Source organism: Lithobates pipiens, unplaced genomic scaffold (genome assembly GCF_037356315.1).
Source record: "Lithobates pipiens isolate NorthernLeopardFrog02 unplaced genomic scaffold, aLitPip1_a1.2 Scaffold_8, whole genome shotgun sequence".
NCBI lineage: Eukaryota > Metazoa > Chordata > Amphibia > Anura > Ranidae > Lithobates > Lithobates pipiens.
Window position 1 is genome coordinate 436,515,402 of NW_027507903.1, and position 19,055 is coordinate 436,534,456.

A 19,055-nucleotide genomic window follows, 5' to 3' on the forward strand; every position below is an offset into this window, starting at 1 on the left:
TGAAAAAATACACGCTTTTTAAGCTACTAGTCAATTCAGACAGATCTGGTGGCAGCTGACTTCCACAATATCAAAAGGACAACACACACTGCAATAATTAGATCCGGGCAGTTTCCAAACAATTTTAGGCAACTCACAAAGTCTTTCCATACATTACCACTGCCATACAGGGTCAGTGCGTGGATGTTTTCACCACGTCATCATTTTTCCAGATAGTGCAGTTCAGCCGTCTATTATATAATGGCCACATCTCCTCTAAGTAACCCACGAGGAAGCAATAGTTCGTTAAACAGCTTTTTTAGGAACTTAAACAGTGATCCGGTTGTCCATTAGTGGTTAGGTCATCTGCTAGGTAGGCTTGTTCACAAGAAACATTGTTACCGGCCCACAAACAATCTCACTCTCCGCTATTGCAAAGCCCGGCCTGCATCAGTGTGTGACATCAACGCGTTTCGCTGGCTCCATTAGCATAGCTTCTTCTCGGACGCTTCAGGGCCTTCAAAAATTTGATATGTAGTCTGGAAATTACATGTATAATTTATGCCCATAGAAAGCCTGAAGGTGCTCTTTGGATGCTGGGCCTCTCTATGTGATTGACTGTGAAAAAGTCACATACATGTGGTATTCCCATACTTAAAAGCAGTAAGACAATGTGTTTTGGGGTGTAATTCTAAGTATGCTTATGTTTTTTGTTAGAAATATCTTATTATTGAAAAATGTATTTGAAAAAGTTTTCATTTGCATTCCACATTTCCAAAAACGTGTGACCATGCCTATTAGAAAGTACCTAGGGATGTTTACTTTCCTAAATGTGTTCATTTTGTGGGTGTTTTAACTGTCCTGGTGCTCCAGGGCCTCCAAAAACATGATAGTCAGAAAATTAGACGTGTAATTTATGCTCCTTGAAAATCTAAGGGTGCTCCCTAGATTTTGGGCCCCTCTATGTGGTTAGGCTGTGAAAGTCTCATATGTGTTATATTCCCATACTGCAGTGTAGCAGAATGTGTTTAGGGGTGTAAGTGTAAGTATATCTTTGCTGTATGTATGAGAACTAATTTGTTAAAATTACAACTTTGTGAAAAGAAAAACATATTTTACTTAACGTCTTCATTTTCAAAAAAATTGTGACAAAAAACTACAACGTCAAAAAACTCATGCCTCTTACTAAAATTCCTAGGACTATCTACTTTCCAAAAATGTTTCTTTTTTGGGGTATTTGTACTATCCTGGTATTTTAGGGCTTGAAGAAATGAGCTGCCAGTACAGTCAGTACATTAGGATTAATCAGTTTTCAAATATATATATATATATATATATATATATATATATATATATATATATATATATATATATATATATATACCATAGTTTGTATAACTTTTACACTAAATAATAATCAGACTAAATAAATAATACCCACTGATTTCAGTTATTTTACCAAAGAAATGTACATTTTGACTTAAATTTATGAAGACAAATTTTATTTTTAGTTTTATTTTTAAAGTGTGCTTTCATGTGGCTTTGAGGGGAATATTGAACATTTAGGCTCCATTCACATCTTGGCGTTCCAAATCACAGGCCGCAATTCTGCCCGCAATTCTAAATACTACTAAATCATGCGATCCCCTTCACTTCCAATGCCCCCCCCATCGTGGCGCAAGTTCTTGAACTTCTTTTGGGTGACAGGCGCCCCGCGATTCTGTTTCTGCTGCGATCCGGGGGCCATTGAAATTGACAGGGATCGAATGGCTATCCCACGATTTGATGCTATTTCGAATTACGGGCAGAATCGCGGCAATTCCGCCCGCGATTTGGAACGCCAAGATAGAAACGGAGCCTTATAAATCCTTTAAATAACATGCTTGGGTGATGCCTTAAAGTGTTACGTAACAATACTGTTTTGACCTACAGTTTCAGGAACAATGTGCACTGTCAGAGCATATTTGGCAGTAAAAAAAATGTTTTTCTTTTGCAATTAGCTTGACCCTAATCTGATTATTTTAATTTTAAAACAAGTTTTTTTTTTTACAATAGCTGTAGAATTAAACTGTAATGGACTAGCTTTGACCAGCAGATGAAAACTGGCCAGCAGTTTGCTGTAACTGTCCCTGTTCTTGCTGATGTAAAACTGTTCTGCAATTGGCAAATTTCTTTCAAGCTCTCACTAAGAATTAGCAGACCACAGATGAGAAAGCAGTGAGACATTATTAAAGGGGCTGTAAACCCTTGAATTTTGTTACCTTAATGTAGTAGCATAACTATAACCCTCGTGCTGATGCAAGAAACCATGAAGGGCCCCCCTGACCCCCGGACAGGTCCCTTTCCTCCGAGCTCGGTGGTGGAACAACAGGGCCCAGTCGCAAGTGGGTGGCTGCATATAAAGGAACTGATTTCTCCATTTCCCGCTGCTTCTCCTTCTCTCCGGCTGCAGGAGGAAAATAGAGTGGTTCCGGAGATTATTTTCTGTCTGTTTGGTTCTGGTCCTCCTGACCATCCCCATGGCCCTCCTGGCCTGGGGTGTGGAACCATACATTTTCAAGTCTCGGGGTTGGCTAGCCCAAGGCAACGCAACTGCAGGGACAGGCTTGAATGGATTTTGCGGCCTATTGATCCAAAGGTGCTCCGGTGCCATCTCATCTAAGGTAGAGGCCCAGCAACTGGAGGAACCCCAGGGGAGGACTCTTCAGGAGAAGGCTGTGCGCAAGGCTGGCTTCTCTGAAGGAGCCTGGAGGCTTAGTTGAAGGACACTACATGGATCTACACTCATACGGTATCGCCGAATCAGCTGAGAGATACTGGTACTGTATGATAGCTCTTTAAATTTGTCTATGTCCCTCAGTACGCTCTCAAATATTCTACGCTCAAGTCTGTGGCAGAGACTTTCTCAAATATTCTACGTTCAAGTCTGTGGCAAGTCTGTGGCTTTACTTAACACCCTACTGGCTGCTAGGCATAGTGGGAGGAGGTCTATCGGGGTTTGTAAAATCCAGCTGTGAAAAGATTGCTATTCTCTGGGTTTTTCCTATAATGCCGCGTACACACATAGCCGTCTATCCGACGGACTTAGTCTGGCGGACTTCCCGCCAGACTGTCCTTCGGACTTTCCGAACGGGCTACTTGCCCACACACGGCACTTTTTCAGCGGACTAAAATGGCATACTTAGTCCGCCGTACTATCCGCCCTACTTTTGAAATGAACGGACTCGCCCACACACGCAGAGGAAAGTCCGCACATTTCGAGCACGTCTCCAGGTAGGCGGGGCCCGCGAAGGAGACGTCGCTGGCCCCGCCGCCTGGTATGGACTTAAAGGGGAAGCCCAACGCCGAAAAAAATCGGCGTGGGTGTCTCCCCCAGGTCCACATCAGACGCTTGCATGAGCACGCTACCCGGCCGGCCAGGAAAGGGGGATGAGCGAGCGCCCCCCCCCCCCCCCTCCTGAGCCGTACCAGGCCGCGTGCCCCCCACCCCAAAGCACCTTGTCCCCATGTTGATGAGGACAAGGGCCTCTTCCCGACAACCCTGGCCGGGGGGACAGAAGACCGGGCCACCGCCTGTAAAAGAACTAGAAGAAGGCGCTGTGGCCCGGCAGAAGAACCGAAGAGGGGGACAAGACCCCCGAAGTCGGAAGAAGAGGCCAGCGGCGAGGAAGAAAGCCGGGCTCCTCCGCTAGCAAAAGAGCTAAAAGAAGATAGTGGAGGAGTCCGGCGAGAAGACCCCCGAAGATGGAGGACCCCCGGAGCTGTGCAATAAACTATTTTATCTTGTGTGTTGTGTTTTTTTTGTACTTTATTTTACAGGTGAATGGGTAGGGGTACATTGTACCCCATACTCATTTACATAGGGTGGGGGGCAGTATCCGGGGGCCCCCTTATTAAAGGGGGCTCCCGGATTCCGATAAGCCCCCCGCCCGCAGACCCCGACAACCAACGGCCAGAGTTGTCGGGAAGAGGCCCTTGTCCTCATCATCATGGGGACAAGGTGCTTTGGGGTGGGGGGGCCTTCCCCAAGGCACCCCCCATGTTGAGGGCACGCAACCTGGTATGGCTCAGGAGAGGGGGGGCGCTCGCTCATCCCCCCCTTTCCTGGCCGGCCGGGTAGCGTGCTCGGACAAGGGTCTGATGTGGACCTGGGGGAGACCCCCACGCCGATTTTTTTTTTTTGGCGTTGGGGTTCCCCTTTAAGTCCATACCAGGCGGCGGGGCCAGCGATGTCTCCTTCGCAGGCCCAGCCTACCTGGAGACCCGCTCGAAATGAGCGGACTTTTCTCCGGGCGGGAAAAGTCCGCTCATTTCAAAAGTACGGCGGACTGGCACACACACGGACGGATTGTCCGCTGAAATACGAGTCCGGCAGGAAGATTGGAGTGCAAAACTACTTTCTAAGTCCGCCGTACTTTCAGGTCAAAAAAGTATGCCGGAGGCTACACACGAGGGGATTGTCCAGCGGACTTCAGTTTGCCGGACTTTTCCACCCGCTTGTTTGATCGTGTGTATGCGGCATAAGAGACTTTCCATTTTTGCAGTCTAAAGTACCTGAACTTACTCCTAACCCTCTACCCTACACTGAGAGACTCTGACCCAGTTTTAAATAAATAACCCAAAAGAAGGTTCAGTGTCATTTCTTTGGGCCATCTACCACAGGAACCCCTAGATGGAGAAGCAGTCAAGAAGGTAATAGTAAGCCCAATAAAACCAGCAGCTCCTTCGGGAGGTCAGTGCTACACACGCATACATGAAAATGTGCATACATACATATAAACACACACACACATACACATATACATATATAAACACACACATAATACAAACATATATACTGTATATATATATATATATATATATACACATATATAAACACACATATATAAATAAATGCACATATGCACACACATATAAACACATGCACACAAATCTACATACTGCACACACATACATGCACATACACACACATACATGCACATACACACACATTAATGCACATAAACACAGATAGCTTTTTAAAAAATGGCATTGCTTTACCTTACCTCTTCCTGCCGAGTAATGCACTGTAGGGGGAGACAAAAAGCATAGCACACTGTGCTTTCACTTTAGGTCAAATCAGTGTGACTAGCTTCCTGCAGTTCAAATTACAGTTCGGGTGAGGATTGGGGAGCTTGGTCTCAGCTGCCTTTGTTGTTCCTCCTATCGAGGTATACAGGGGGCCTTCAAGGACCCCTTGCAGCATGGAGCCCGGTCGCCATGGTGACCTCAGTGACCCCTATACTTCCACCTCTGCCTAATGCATCCTATGCATTAAGGTGAAAAAACTTCTGCCAGTGACTGCCCACCCAGCCCCCCCATTTTACTTACCTGAGCCCCTTCATTCACTCTGTGGAGACACGCTCTCCCTCTCTGCATGGGGTCCCAGCTCTTGATTGGATAGATTGATAGCAGTGCAGCCATTGTCTTCCGCTGCTGTCAATCAAATCCAATGACGTGGGCGCCAGGGGGCGGGGCCGAGTTTATTGTCCATTTGTTTCGCATTCACGGACGCAAATACTGAGCTCAGGAACGTGTCCGCAAGGTAATCCCTCCAGGAGAGTGCTTCTCCTAGGGTCTGATAAGAGGAGGAGCCGCGAGAGCCACGGAGGGACCCCAGAAGTCTAGGATCGGGGCCACTCTGTGAAAAACGAGCTACACAGTGGAGGTAAGTATGACATGTTTGTTGTTTTAAAAAAAAAAATGAAACCTTACAATCACTTTAAGGTAAAATTGGCTGAAATGTGGTAAAGAGAGTACAAGTAGGTGTGTTACAACAACAATTTGTTAAAAAAAAGATGATACAGTAAGTAGTGTAAAATTGGCCAGCAGCTGGAAATTTTAAAATAGCAAGACTATGCCTAAATTTACTAGAGATGATTGGGGTTTATATACTAAGGACAAATATACTGTTTACTTTGCAAGGGAATTACTGTATCTCCAGAGTTTATTGAATGAGGTGACATTCTCATGACTTTTATCTAATTGTATGCAAGCAAAAATGCTTTGCACGTGGTTGGGTATTTTTTGCCAAGTAAAAATTCACCACATTCACTAAACTCTGGGGGAAATTGCTTGCACATTGCAACTGCACTTGCAAAGTAAACAGTCTACTTGCCTTTAGTAAATCAACCACAAAGAGTACATGCAGGAACTTTACTTCAAGAATTAAGATGCGTCAGAAAATACAGCTGTGTAAACTGGCCAGCAGCAGGGCAATTTTAATCAGCAATAATAGGTACCTAGAAAGAAAAAGTACAGACAGTTTTTTACAAGAATTAGGAAACCATAAATGATACAGTAGTGTAAAATTGGGCAGCAACGTGACAATTTAATAGGTAAGGCTAAGCCCAAATTTCCAAGAGTCAAAGAGCACAGTCTGGGGTTTTACTTCAAAATTTAGGATACAGAGGAATCAGCGGTATAAAATTTGCCAGCAGCAGGACAGTTTTGATCAGGGGCAATAGGCCTAACAGCTGCTTGCGGACTGACCGAGGGCCCCATGCCACTAGGGGGCCCCATAAGGGTTGCCAGCCTTAGTAAAACCAGGGACAGTATGTAAAATTTGTGGGTTTTTTTTTACATCTGTCTCTGAAATGTCCCTTACCGACATCCTTTTGGTCTAAAAATCCAGAGTTTATAGCTGCCCCACCTCTCCAGTACCTTCTCAGCCAATAGAAACATGTTTGTGTATACTGTGTGATTGTATACTGTGTGTGTGTGTGTTTGTGAATACTGTGTGGCCCCATAATCTCTGATTGCCTGGTGGCCCCATAATCTCCTATTGCCCGGGGGCCCCATAATCTCCTATTGCTCGGGGGCCCCATGAGTTTTCAGCCCGCCCCTGGCTGCTTGTCTAACTATTTTATGTATGGGAATAGGTGGTTTAGGTGCACACTTTTTATTTCAAATGATGCAGTCCCATGCTGTAAACAAAAGGCAGATACAAGAACAGATGATCAGTATAAAATGAATGTTGCACTTTAAGCACTCCAAAACGAACAATATATAAAAAAAAAAAATATATATATATATATATACAGTGGTGTGAAAAAGTATTTGCCCCCTTCCTCATTTCCTGTTCCTTTGCATGTTTGTCACACTTAAGTGTTTCGGAACATCAAACCAATTTAAACAATAGTCAAGGACAACACAAGTAAACACAAAATGCAATTTGTAAATGAAGGTGTTTATTATTAAAGGTGAAAAAAAATCCAAACCATCATGGCCCTGTGTGAAAAAGTGATTGCCCCCTAAACCTAATAACTGGTTGGGCCACCCTTAGCAGCAACAACTGCAACCAAGCGTTTGCGTTAACGTGCAATGAGGCTTTTACAGCGTCCTGGAGGAATTTTGGCCCACTCATCTTTGCAGAATTGTCCTAATTCAGTTACATTAGAGGGTTTTCGAGCATGAACGGCCTTTTTAAGGTCATACCACAACATCTCAATAGGATTCAGGTCAGGACTTTGGCTAGGCCACTCCAAAGTCTTCACTTTTTCACACCACTGTATATATATATATACCCCCAAAATAAATGAAAACCTCAAAATACCACTACTTATACAAAAGCTCATTGCCCTCCAATCAGCCACAGACTAAAATTAAAGATATATACACCCCAATAAAAAGAATAACACATACAAAAGAAGCAAGTGGGGGGATTGCTCAAAGAGCTAGAAGTCAGAATTAGTAAGTATAGTTTCCTAAATTTCCTAAATCTCTCACTGATAGCTTTCACTGCAATGGCTTACAATTCACTGACACTATGGGGGTTATTTACGAAAAGGCAAATCCACCTTGCACTGCAAGTGCACTTGAAAGTACACTAAGGCTCGATTCACACTAGCGCGTTTTTTGATGCATTTTGCAGAAATGCAAGGAAATTTTTTAACATGGGTTCCTGTGGAACATGTTCACATCAATGCATTTTTGTGCCTCTGTGTTTTTGGAAAGGGTCGGGGACTTTTTTTCATGCAAAATGCAGCATTTTGCATGTAATAGAAGTCAATGGACCTGCATCAAAAACGCAAGTACCGCTTTTTTTACTGTGTTTTTACCGCAATTTCGCCGCGATTTGCGTTTTGCGTTTTTTCGTTTTTTTTCACTGTATATATCTGGTTGCTAAGCAACCACAGTGTAAAAAAAAAAGACAAAAAAAACACAAAACGTGGCAAAATCGCGGTAAAAACATGGTTTCCTATGGAACACGTTCTGTAGAGCAAATCTGCAAAATGCATAAAGCACTAAAAATGCATAGATGTGAATCAAGCCTTAGGCCTGATTCACACTTATGCAGTTTGCATATTTCAAGTGCATTTTGCATTTTTCAATACATGCTTTTCATCCATTGAAGTCTATGGAACCAAAGAAAAAAGTCCCTGGCCCTTTCCATAAAATGCACAGATGTGAACTACATCTATAGGAAACCATGTTATATGGGCTGTAGTGTGTTTCTGCAAAACAGAAAATGAGCTACAAAGTGCATAGGTGTGAACCAGGCCAAAAAAAGTGTTTCTTTTTTTTTTATAGGGATTCCTATAGATATGTAGGATACCTGGTCCCCCACTGCTCACTATGGTTCCACCCAGCTTCCTCTATGTCACCTCTGTGTGATGTAGGACCAAACCACACTATGCCAAGAGCAACTGGGCATCTCACACTTGGTTCTTTGGATGCACAGTTTTTTTTCATCCAACTTATCTCTTCAAAAGAGAGAAGATTAGTGTGTGGGCGAAGGGATATGTATTAGTCATTTTCCTAATCTAGCAACAGAATCTCTTTTTATGCACAACGCCAAACGTTTTATGGCTACAAGAATCTCTGTTGTTTGGATATCAGTAGAGCAAACTCATACAGTTAGTACAAATATCTTTATATAACACAACTAGTTTTATATATATATATATATATATATATATATATATATATATATATATATATAAAAAAAGTTATACAAACAATTCATCAATATATACGAGAATATCAGTATAAAAACAGCGCTTATTTCTAAAAAAGGAAGTCCTTTGTAGAAGTCGTAATAGACAAAATCGAATTGAATAATAAAGATATCCACGATATGAAGGGTATTGCATGTGCTGCGACATTACCCCCATAAAGTATCTTGATTTACCCACACCCACCCTTATAGACTATTATGAGAGGCTTTCTGACATCGATTGGTGTCTGGCCACTGTATTTACCCCATGACTGACACATTATGCAACATTACATTTTTGGATTATGGCTGGTGATTATGGGGATTGGGAATGGCATTGAATGATTACCTCTGTTCGAAGGAAATGTGCAATATTCATAATAGTTTCTAATATATTTGGAATACTCTTAACAGCTTTAATACGTTGATTATTTTAAATATTTCTAGTTTTTATGTTTCCTTTTCCGCTTACGGTTGTTTTCTGTGATTTTATTTGTCTTTGGTATTGAAAGTAGTTCTAACTAGGATGAAGCCCCTCAATATGGCACCCCATGGTGTTAATAAACGCCATGGGGATGATGGCTCCTTTTAATACAATTAAGATTCCATTTTTGACTGGGGCGGTGGTCTCAGGATGAGATGTGACACAGCTTTGTTATATATGCAGGAATTGTTGTATATACATATACATATATATCTTTTGTGATACATAAAATATATATTCTGGCTCTGAGAGAGCCGTTTTTTAGAGAGATAATTTAGAAACCTTAATGTGTATAGAAAGTTTCTTTCTTTAAACTATATACACATATAGGGATTAATTGACTTTTTTTGACCTTTTTTATACTTCTCCTATGGTATCCTTGTTTATTGCGTGTTTTATAGTTATTTATAAATTGAGGATATATATATATTTTTTTTACTGTAATTTCATATATATTTTTTAGGGATATTGGTGCTACGTGCTGCTCATGTTACAATGTTCATAATGTCAGACTTGCCTTTGCAATTAACAGATCGCGACGTATGCTACGATCGTTTTTGCTTTTGGCTATAGTTCCTCCCCGCATTGTATTGTCAGGCTGCTTACGTCCGGTCTCCATGACGATGTGCAGCGTCGTGTGGGCTGGATATTGTGTTGTTGCCTGATTGACTTGCGGAGAGAGGGCGGGCTGTATATATATTGGCCGGTTGTGTCGTGTAGCCACGCCCTCGGTTGAAGTCGGAAGTGACGAAACGCGTCAGTGCGTGGCCTACACGACGCTACCGGAAGTGAGGTGTGCGCTCCACCGCTAACCACGGACCAGGAAGTGATACCCAGTGTATACAGGGGAACACTGGTGAATGGTTCTGGAATTGCTAAATCGGTGAAGTACACGATTTTAACGCTGATGTTACGCTTTGTTAATGTACGCATATATTGAAGTGGGTGATTTTATTGATATGTGTCAAACTTTTAAAAAAAATAAAACAGTATTATGCTATGTATATATTCTGTTTCATTTCTATGATATACTTGGAGGACTACTTGTGACTGCAACGCTAAAGGGGGATATATATGAATATCACTATATCCATTGAAGTGATTACTCCTTAAGGCTTATCTTATCAGCTGCGTCTGGTGAGTTTAACCCCCGAGGGGGGTACGCATCGCATGTGGTGAAGCACTCCCGGTTTTTGGTGGAAGAAAGTTTGGCAGCACCTTTGATCACCTTACAACGTTGATTAGATCACTATAGGCACCTTATCTGCACATTTTGGAACTGTCTAGTGATTTTTTTGATTTTTTTGTCTATTACGACTTCTACAAAGGACTTCCTTTTTTAGAAATAAGCGCTGTTTTTATACTGATATTCTCGTATATATTGATGAATTGTTTGTATAACTTTTTTTATATGTTTTTATAAATATTTTTAATGGCTGCTACTATTGTCCGCTCTGCTGGGTTATAATATACTCAGCAGTTACTATTTGTGTGGTTCTAGCATTTATTATATATGCAGGTATCCGCTTGAAGGGAAGTGTATATGTGCATGTATATATGTATTTATATTTATATTTATACTCCTTTATTTACGTGTGTGCGTTCACTGGTTAAGAGGGCTCACATACGCGAGTATATATATATAATTTTGGGAGGTGTATGAAGGTCTTAGTTTGGCGCAGAGAGGTATATGATAGGCCGTTTTATAGTATACCAGCTGTTGTTTATATATATATATATATATATATATATATATAAAAACTTTGTTAATTTGCTCTAAATCTGACCCTTCTATGACATCCAATACCAAGGTTATAATCTTAGACTAACAGACCATAACTCTGTAGAGAGTTATACTATTAAATAAATATGTTTAATGTCTATAGTAGACACAATGAGTACACAATGAGTAAAGTTTCACTGCTTTCTTCAGAATATACTATATATTGCACCATATAAAATGTTAATGAGGTTTTTATGTATATATGTAGTTCATCTGTGAATGGGTTATGGTAACATGTTTTCTTTGTGCATTTAGGTAGTGTATTTCACCGCTACTTTCCCTTACGTAATACTCATTATGCTGCTAATTCGAGGTGTTACGTTGGAAGGAGCCTGGATCGGGATTAAGTTCTACCTGACACCGCAGTTTGATCACTTACTGTCATCGAAGGTAAATGACTGACAATTCCAGGCATGTTAGTTTAGAAAGACAGTACAAAGAGTAAAGATGATGTGCATTTTGTACGGTAACTTGAAGGATCCATTAAGTTTCCGTAAACTGTAGTCAGGTCAGATTTCTGATTGGCTGGCTGCCATTGTACACATAGCCCACCTGCATTATTGCTATCTCAAAATAATTAATCCATTCACATTGTTATTATAGATCTTAAGAATAGCATTGTAACCACTAACACTTCTCAACCATCTCTATTCAGGACAAAGTATCAGTGTCTCCCGATAGCTCATCTTCCCAGCAAATTATACTCACAGATCCACATTCCCTTGCCACCTCCATACTGCTTTGAAAGCCTTGAATCCATAGCTGTAAGGGATTGGATTCCAGGTATGACCTCCTCCATGTACAGTGTGTAGTTTTAAGTGTCCAATCACAAGGGGGTATTTGCATCACCCACCCAAGTAAGCTCTAATACCATCCAACACAACTACTCAAACAGCATTTGGCACCAGTTGGGGATAGGAATAGGATAACAAAATGTCCACAGCTGCTGGGCAAAAAAACATTCGGAGATGGGGAAAACACATACAATCCACAAGTAGATCCCCAAAAAAGTGCTTAGGGCTGATGGTGAACCTGGAACAGGCTCTTGAAGTGTCCACTGTCATTAATGTGAATCCACCAAGAGTTATTTGTGAATCACAATAATGTTTATTAAATAGCTTAAAATCTTAAAAAGTCTTGAAACAGAACAATAAATCCATAAGCAACATTCTTGAATATGAAGGCAATGATAAGAGCAAGGTCCTATATGTGTAGTGCTACCCCTGTAAGAGCTGCTGGTGAATATGGGTATCTCCCACCCTGCACAGCCAAACACATGAATTTTCCACTCACATTGGAGACAAGAAGCATTCCTTGCAGCTTTGTTTTTTTATTTAGGGGAGTAAACTTGGGTGGGGTAAGGGTTCTTATGGGATGCCCACTTGATCAGTAGAGAAGTCTTCAGGGACATAAACTATATACATCCAGTATATACACTTCTCTTCTACCTCCAGCACAGACTTGCTTGTAGAACTACACCTCCCAAGACCAGCTAGCACTGACAGTTTGATCCAACACAATCTCAGTTAGATACAAGTTAATGCCCTTTGCAGGCAGGGACTGTGGGCCCCTTTAGGACAGGGCTCGACAAAACCCGGGCACCAGGTCGCATTTGCGACTAGAATTAGCGACCTGGCGCCTGGGGCAGCAAGCTGGGGGTATCCTGTCTCCGTGGATCCCCCCGGCGTGATCGCGTCGGGCTGTTCCGCCGGCAGCCAGTAATTGAGGCCGCGGCTTTGAGGCCTTCTGCGGTCCTATGATTCCTTCTGGAATCTGGCTAATGGAGCTTCCTCTGCCTCTTTTCATTGCCTGCCTATCTCCTTCCCTTTATTTAGAACCCCTAAACATTATATATATTTTTTATTCTAACACCCTAGAGAATAAAATGGTGGTCGTTGTAATACTGTCTGTCGTATTTGCGCAGCGGACTTACAAGCGCACTTTTTTTGGGGAAAATAATTTATTTAATAAAAAAATAAGACAACAGTAAAGTTAGCTCAACTTTTTTTTATATTGTGAAGGATAATGTTACGCGGAGTAAATTGATACCCAACATGTCATGCTTCAAAATTACGCCCACTCATGGAATGGCGACAAACCTTTACCCTTTAAAATCTCCATAGGCGACGATTAAAAAATTCTACAGGTTACACGTTTTGAGTTAGAGGAGGTCTAGGGCTAGAATTATTGCTCTCGCTCTACCGATCACAGCGATACCTCACATGTGTGGTTTGAACACCGCTTTCATATGCGGGCGGGACAGGGTGCGTTTAACATTTTTTTTCCCCTTATTTTAACTTTTATTTTGATTTTTTTCACTGTTCTTTTAAAAAAAAAATTCTGTCACTTTTATTCTTATTACAATGAATGTAAAAAGCCCTTGTAATAGAAAAAAGCATGACAGGTCCTCTTAAATATGAGATCTGGGGTCAGAGAGACCTCAGAGCTCATATTTACACTAAAATGCAATTAAAAAAAAAATGTCATTGAAATGTCAAAAAATAAAAATAAATAAAATGTTCCTCTAAGAGCTATAGGCAATGACTTGGAGACAGGTGGCGGGGGGGGGGGGGCTATCTTCCCCTCACTCGTCTCCATGTCAGGCCAGGGACAGGTCCAGATCGCCGTTACGGACCTGGCTCCTAACTTTTTTAGCTGGCTCCTAGATTCCAAGCAAATTTTTCAAGCCCTGCTTCAGGAGTTTAGCAAAAATAGAGGTCTTTGGTGCTAGCTGTCCTATTCCTGTGGCTACTGCTCCCAGTAACACCTCTTCAGGCACTGAATCCCTCCTGGCTATTTCTCCACAGTCATTCCAGACTGACTCTGCATCCACCCCAGATTGTTTCCATCCAGTCCTTTCACGCATGCCTCTCAGTCCTCTGACTGCAGCACTCACTAGCCCTCTTTGGCTGTCTTCCTCCCTGAAGATTTGCCCAGCAGTATACTCCTGCTGTCCCCTCCTTGTCCCTGTGCCTCCTGGTTATGATCCCTCCATGTGTCATGAGAAGGGGTGCCTTCCGCACCCGAGCCCAGGCTTGAGTTCACCCCTTGAAGACTGGGGGGGCTACTCTCTTTTGTCAAAGATTTTATTGGTTTTAACATGAGACATAGTTACATACAGGAATAAGGGAAACCATCTCAAAATGCACATACATTGTAGCAGGTGGGAAACCAATCAAAACAATATCAAGAAACCGGGTAAACAAAGAAAAACAAAGATGGATGCTGTGTAGGATCAGCAGCTAATTAACATAATATAAATGTAGCACGGCCCCCTTGGGGACTGCTTGGATTTACCTGCTCATCTGCATCGCCTTGACCCTGTGAACATTCCAACCCATCTGACACTCTGGGTACAGACATCCTTGCAACACCTTTGAGTAGTAAGACAACACTCAATATGTTTATATTTTGTTAACATTTACTGGAATGCTCCAGTGAACATATAGTTGTACAAGAGGAGTAATGGTCCAACTGAGCTTTGGGTAACAGTACCAGATCAGTAGAATGATTCCCCCAGTAAAACAGTTAAAGTGGTGTTCCACACACAAAAAAAATGCTTAAAATTTTTTCACCTCTAAATGCCTTTTGCTAGGGGGTCCCTCGTAGTCTGCCTCCTTCAGTGCCTGGGCTCCTGACGTCACTTCCTCTTGGCGTAGGAAGGGCTCAGCTCTGCCCTTTCCCTCCTGTCAGTCATCTGGGACACGTGACAGGTCCCAGATGACTGCGTGGCCAATCAAAGCGTGCGGTGCCACTCGCGCATGCACAGTGGGTACCCGGCTGTGAAGCCACAGCCGGGTGCCCACAGTTGCAATGCCAGCACCACCGAGAGAAAGGGGGATGAGTATGGCTTCGTTCCCCCGCATCGCTGGACCCTGGGACAGGTAAGTGTCCGATTATTAAAAGTCAGCAACTGCAGTATTTGTAGCTGCTGACTTTGAATTTTTTTTTTTAGGAGAAACTCCTCTTTAAGACAGTTGGCAACACCAGGATACTATATATACATATGTACAATGGAATATCACTCGAACATAACCTGAAAGGATAAGCAAAGTTAAGCATAGATTCTGACAATACTTCTAGAAAGAAACCTAGGCTGGCCTGTTTAATCTTTTTCCTAATGAGAGATGAAGCTAAACAAGGATGGTATAAGGGCCTTTTAACCACTTGCCGCCCGCCCTATTACAAATTGACGGCGGCAAAGTGGTTTCATAATCCTAACCGGACGTCATATGACGTGATTAGGATTATGAGCCGCTGCGCGCCCCCGGGGGCGCGCATCGCGGCGATCGTTGTTGCGGGGTGTCAGTCTGACACCCGGCAACTACGATCTCGGTAAAGAGTCTCCGACGGAGACTCTTTACCATGTGATCAGCCGTGTCCAATCACGGCTGATCACAGTGTAAATGGGAAGAGCCGGTGATCGGCTTTCCCTCACTCGCGTCTGTCAGACGCGAGTAGAGGAGAGCCGATCGGCTGCTCCTCTGACAGGGGGGGTCTGTGCTGATCGATTATCAGCACAGCCCCCCCGAGGATGCCCACACTGGACCACCAGGGACACCACTAGACCACCAGGGAAAAGGTAATAAAAATCCATAATCCTCCCTAGACCACCAGGGTGCCAGTCAGCACAATGGGTGCCAATCAGTGCCCATAATGGATGCCAATCAGTGGCCACAATGGGCATCACTGATTGGCATGCATTATTGTTTGGCACTGATTGGCATCCATTACTATAACACCGATGCCTCCTATGAGTGCCCACCTGTGCCGCCTATGAGTGCCCACCTGTGCCGCCTATGAGTGCCCACCTGTGCCGCCTATCTATGCCCACCTGTGCCGCCTATCCATGCCCACCTGTGCCGCCTATCCATGCCCACCTGTGCCACCTATCCATGCCCATCCGTGCCGCCCATCCGTGCCGCCCATCTGTGCCAGCTATCAGTGCCAATTTGTGCCACCTATCAGTGTCCGTCCGTGTCGCCCATCCATGTCGCCCATCCGTGTCGCCCATCCGTGTCGCCCATCAGTGCCGCCTATCAGTGCCACTTCATTGGTGCCACATTGGTGCCCATCAATGCCACCTTATCAGTGCCCATCAGTGCCCATCAGTAAAGGAGAAAACGTACTTATTTACAAAGTTTTGAAACTGAAACAAAAAAAAACATTTTTTTTTTCAACATTTTCGGTATTTTTTTATTTGTAGCGCAAAAAATAAAAACCGTAGAGGTGATCAAATACCACCAAAAGAAAGCTCTATTTGTGGGAAAAAAATGATAAAAATTTCATTTGGGTACAGTGTAGCATGACCGCGCAATTGTCATTCAAAGTGCGACAGCGCTGAAAGCTCAAAATTGGTCTGGGCAGGAAGGTGTTTAAGTGCCCTGTATTGAAGTGGTTAATCAGCAGCTATGACAGAATGTCCCTGTTGCAGATCTGATGGTCTTCACCGGCAGTCAGAGCTCATTAACTGTATCTAATAAGGTGCATTACCAGAGTTGTAGTATATCTTGTGGTCACTGCAGCTAAAGATGCCTATGTACAGTGTTCGAATAGAAGTGCAGTGAAGTGTTGCCAAAGTAAAGCTGTCTATACACAGTGTCCCAGTTAAACAACCAAGGAAAGTTTTGCAAAGGTGGGCAAATGCCCTCTCACCAATGACCAGGCCAATCGAGCGCCTTCCAGACAGTGACTCCTGAGTAGATGTCCTGATGATCACCCGAATCTGGAACACAAAGACCTTCCCAGCAATCTCCCAGATGGTAGCAAAGATCCCTGGGATATGTGGTCTGGGTGTATAGCCATGCAGGGGTATAGCCATCTGCTGTAACTACTAATCCCACTATCCCTTTGGTTGGACTCATGAATATGATGTCAGTTTAGTAACAGCGGCACTAGAGGGATAACATAATATACACATAGGGTAAGGAATAACTGTCCGTTGTAATTGTAGTCCATATTGCTACATCCTCCCCCCACTTAAAAGTCTTTGATCCCCAAAGACAGAACACAACCTGTAGGATCACTTCACTGTATCATAAGAAATCGACTGGTTAATCATATGACATACTAGAAGTTGCAGCAGCTAACAACTGATCCAAAGAGGGATCTTCTAACAATAAACGATGTACATTATCAGGCAAAGTCATATCAAGTTTATGACAGGCCAGTAACACATTAGTGGCCCACCCAGTAGTGTCAGGTGGTGGATCAAGGCCATCCCTTACTAAAGGTTCAATAAAGGAGGCAAGTGCTTGACTAGAATGCTGAGCGTTAGGAATGAGTTCATCAGAATTTTCATATGTCAGTCTTACTGAAGGACATATTTTCTGTCTCAATTTGGAGTAGATATTTTCCAGCGGTTCTGATTTAGACTCTGATTCCAGTTCTGTTTCAAACTCTGGTTCAAGCTCTGGCTCAAGCTCTGGTTCAGGAACAGTCTCTCTCTCTCCACTTCATTGGTGTGGGAACTGGGGGTCTCTGGCACACTTCTGGTAGTGGAAGATGTGTTTAACTCATGAAGGATGTCCCCTGAGTGGTGGGATTGTCTTCTAAGGGGGAAATCCATAACCAATTAAGGTCTAATACCTCCTCATCACTCTCCTCTTCAGGTGGCATGGGTTGGCTGGCTTTCTTGGCCCTAGGCCTTAGTGTAGGGGACTGAAAAGTGTCTTGGCAGGAAGGTATAGGCAGCATATGGTTTTGGTGCCAGGTCTTCAGACTCTCAGCCTTACCCTCAGGTCGGTCAGATCTGGTACATAGGAAGCCCGGATAATCGTTTACAGACAATATAAGGTTGGGAGCTCCATCGATCAGCCAGATTATGTTTCCCAGGCACTCCTAGGTTACGCAACAACACTCAATCTTCAGGTTGTAGGTCCTGGACCCACACTCTGAGGTCAAAGTTTTTCTTGCTCCTCTGTTGTCTGGTGGTGGATGCTTCCTTTGCTTTCTTATAGGCCCTCTTCAAATTCTTCTGAAGCCTGTCAACATACCCCCAGTAGGAGGCCTGAGAGGTATGATCTAACGATGTTCCAAAAGCCAGATCCACAGGTAAACGAGCTTCTCTTCCAAACATCAGTCTTAGGGGGAGTACCCAGTAGAATTATTTGAGGTGCTATTATAAGCATATACTACTGCAGCTATATGGTCTCCCCAATGCTTTTTTTTTCTCCGAGGGAAGTGTTCTCAAAATATTCAGCAGAGTACAGTTGAAATGCTCAGGTTGCGGATCCCCTTGGGGGTGGTAAGAAGTAGTCCTGGATTTCTTTATACTTAACAGTTCATATAATCTTATGATTAGCTTGCTGTCAAAGTCCAGGCTTTGTGGCATCCCGTAATGAATGAAAAACTTCTCCACTATGGTTTTTGCTAGAGTACTGGCTTGCTGGTCCCTAGTGGGGAAAGCTTGGACATAGTGGGTGAAATAATCTGTCACAAACTAGACATTACTCCGTCCACTTAAGTCAGGTTCCAAACACAAGAAATCAATGCACACCAACTCCACTGTTCCCTGCCTCTGTAGATAGCCCATTGGGGCTGCCTTGCCTTGTAAAGTCTTTCTCTGAATGCATCTGATTCAAGAGCAACAGTAGCTTTCCACCTCAGCTCTCATGGATGGCCAATAAAATCAATCCCTGACTAACTTGAAGGTTCTGTTGGAGCCTAAGGGACCATGATCATCATGAAGGGTGGTCAGCACTTTTAGTCTGTGTTTCTCAGGGAGGAACGGTTGACGAACACCCTCTGGCTCTTCAGATGGGCCTCTCCAGTATATAACTCCATCCTCTAATCGCATTTGTTCCCATTCTCTATGGACTACTTTTGCTCCC

General features: G+C 43.2%; 1 protein-coding gene across 1 annotated transcript in view; it reads left to right on the forward strand.

The window, feature by feature from the left end:
* SLC6A7 (solute carrier family 6 member 7) overlaps positions 1–19,055 on the forward strand; it is a 212,935-nt gene that overhangs the window by 77,834 nt on the left and 116,046 nt on the right. Inside the window, exon 6 of the mRNA XM_077468287.1 lies at positions 11,479–11,613. Within this exon, the coding sequence (XP_077324413.1) occupies positions 11,479–11,613 (135 nt within the window). The remainder of the gene's footprint in view (positions 1–11,478; positions 11,614–19,055) is intronic.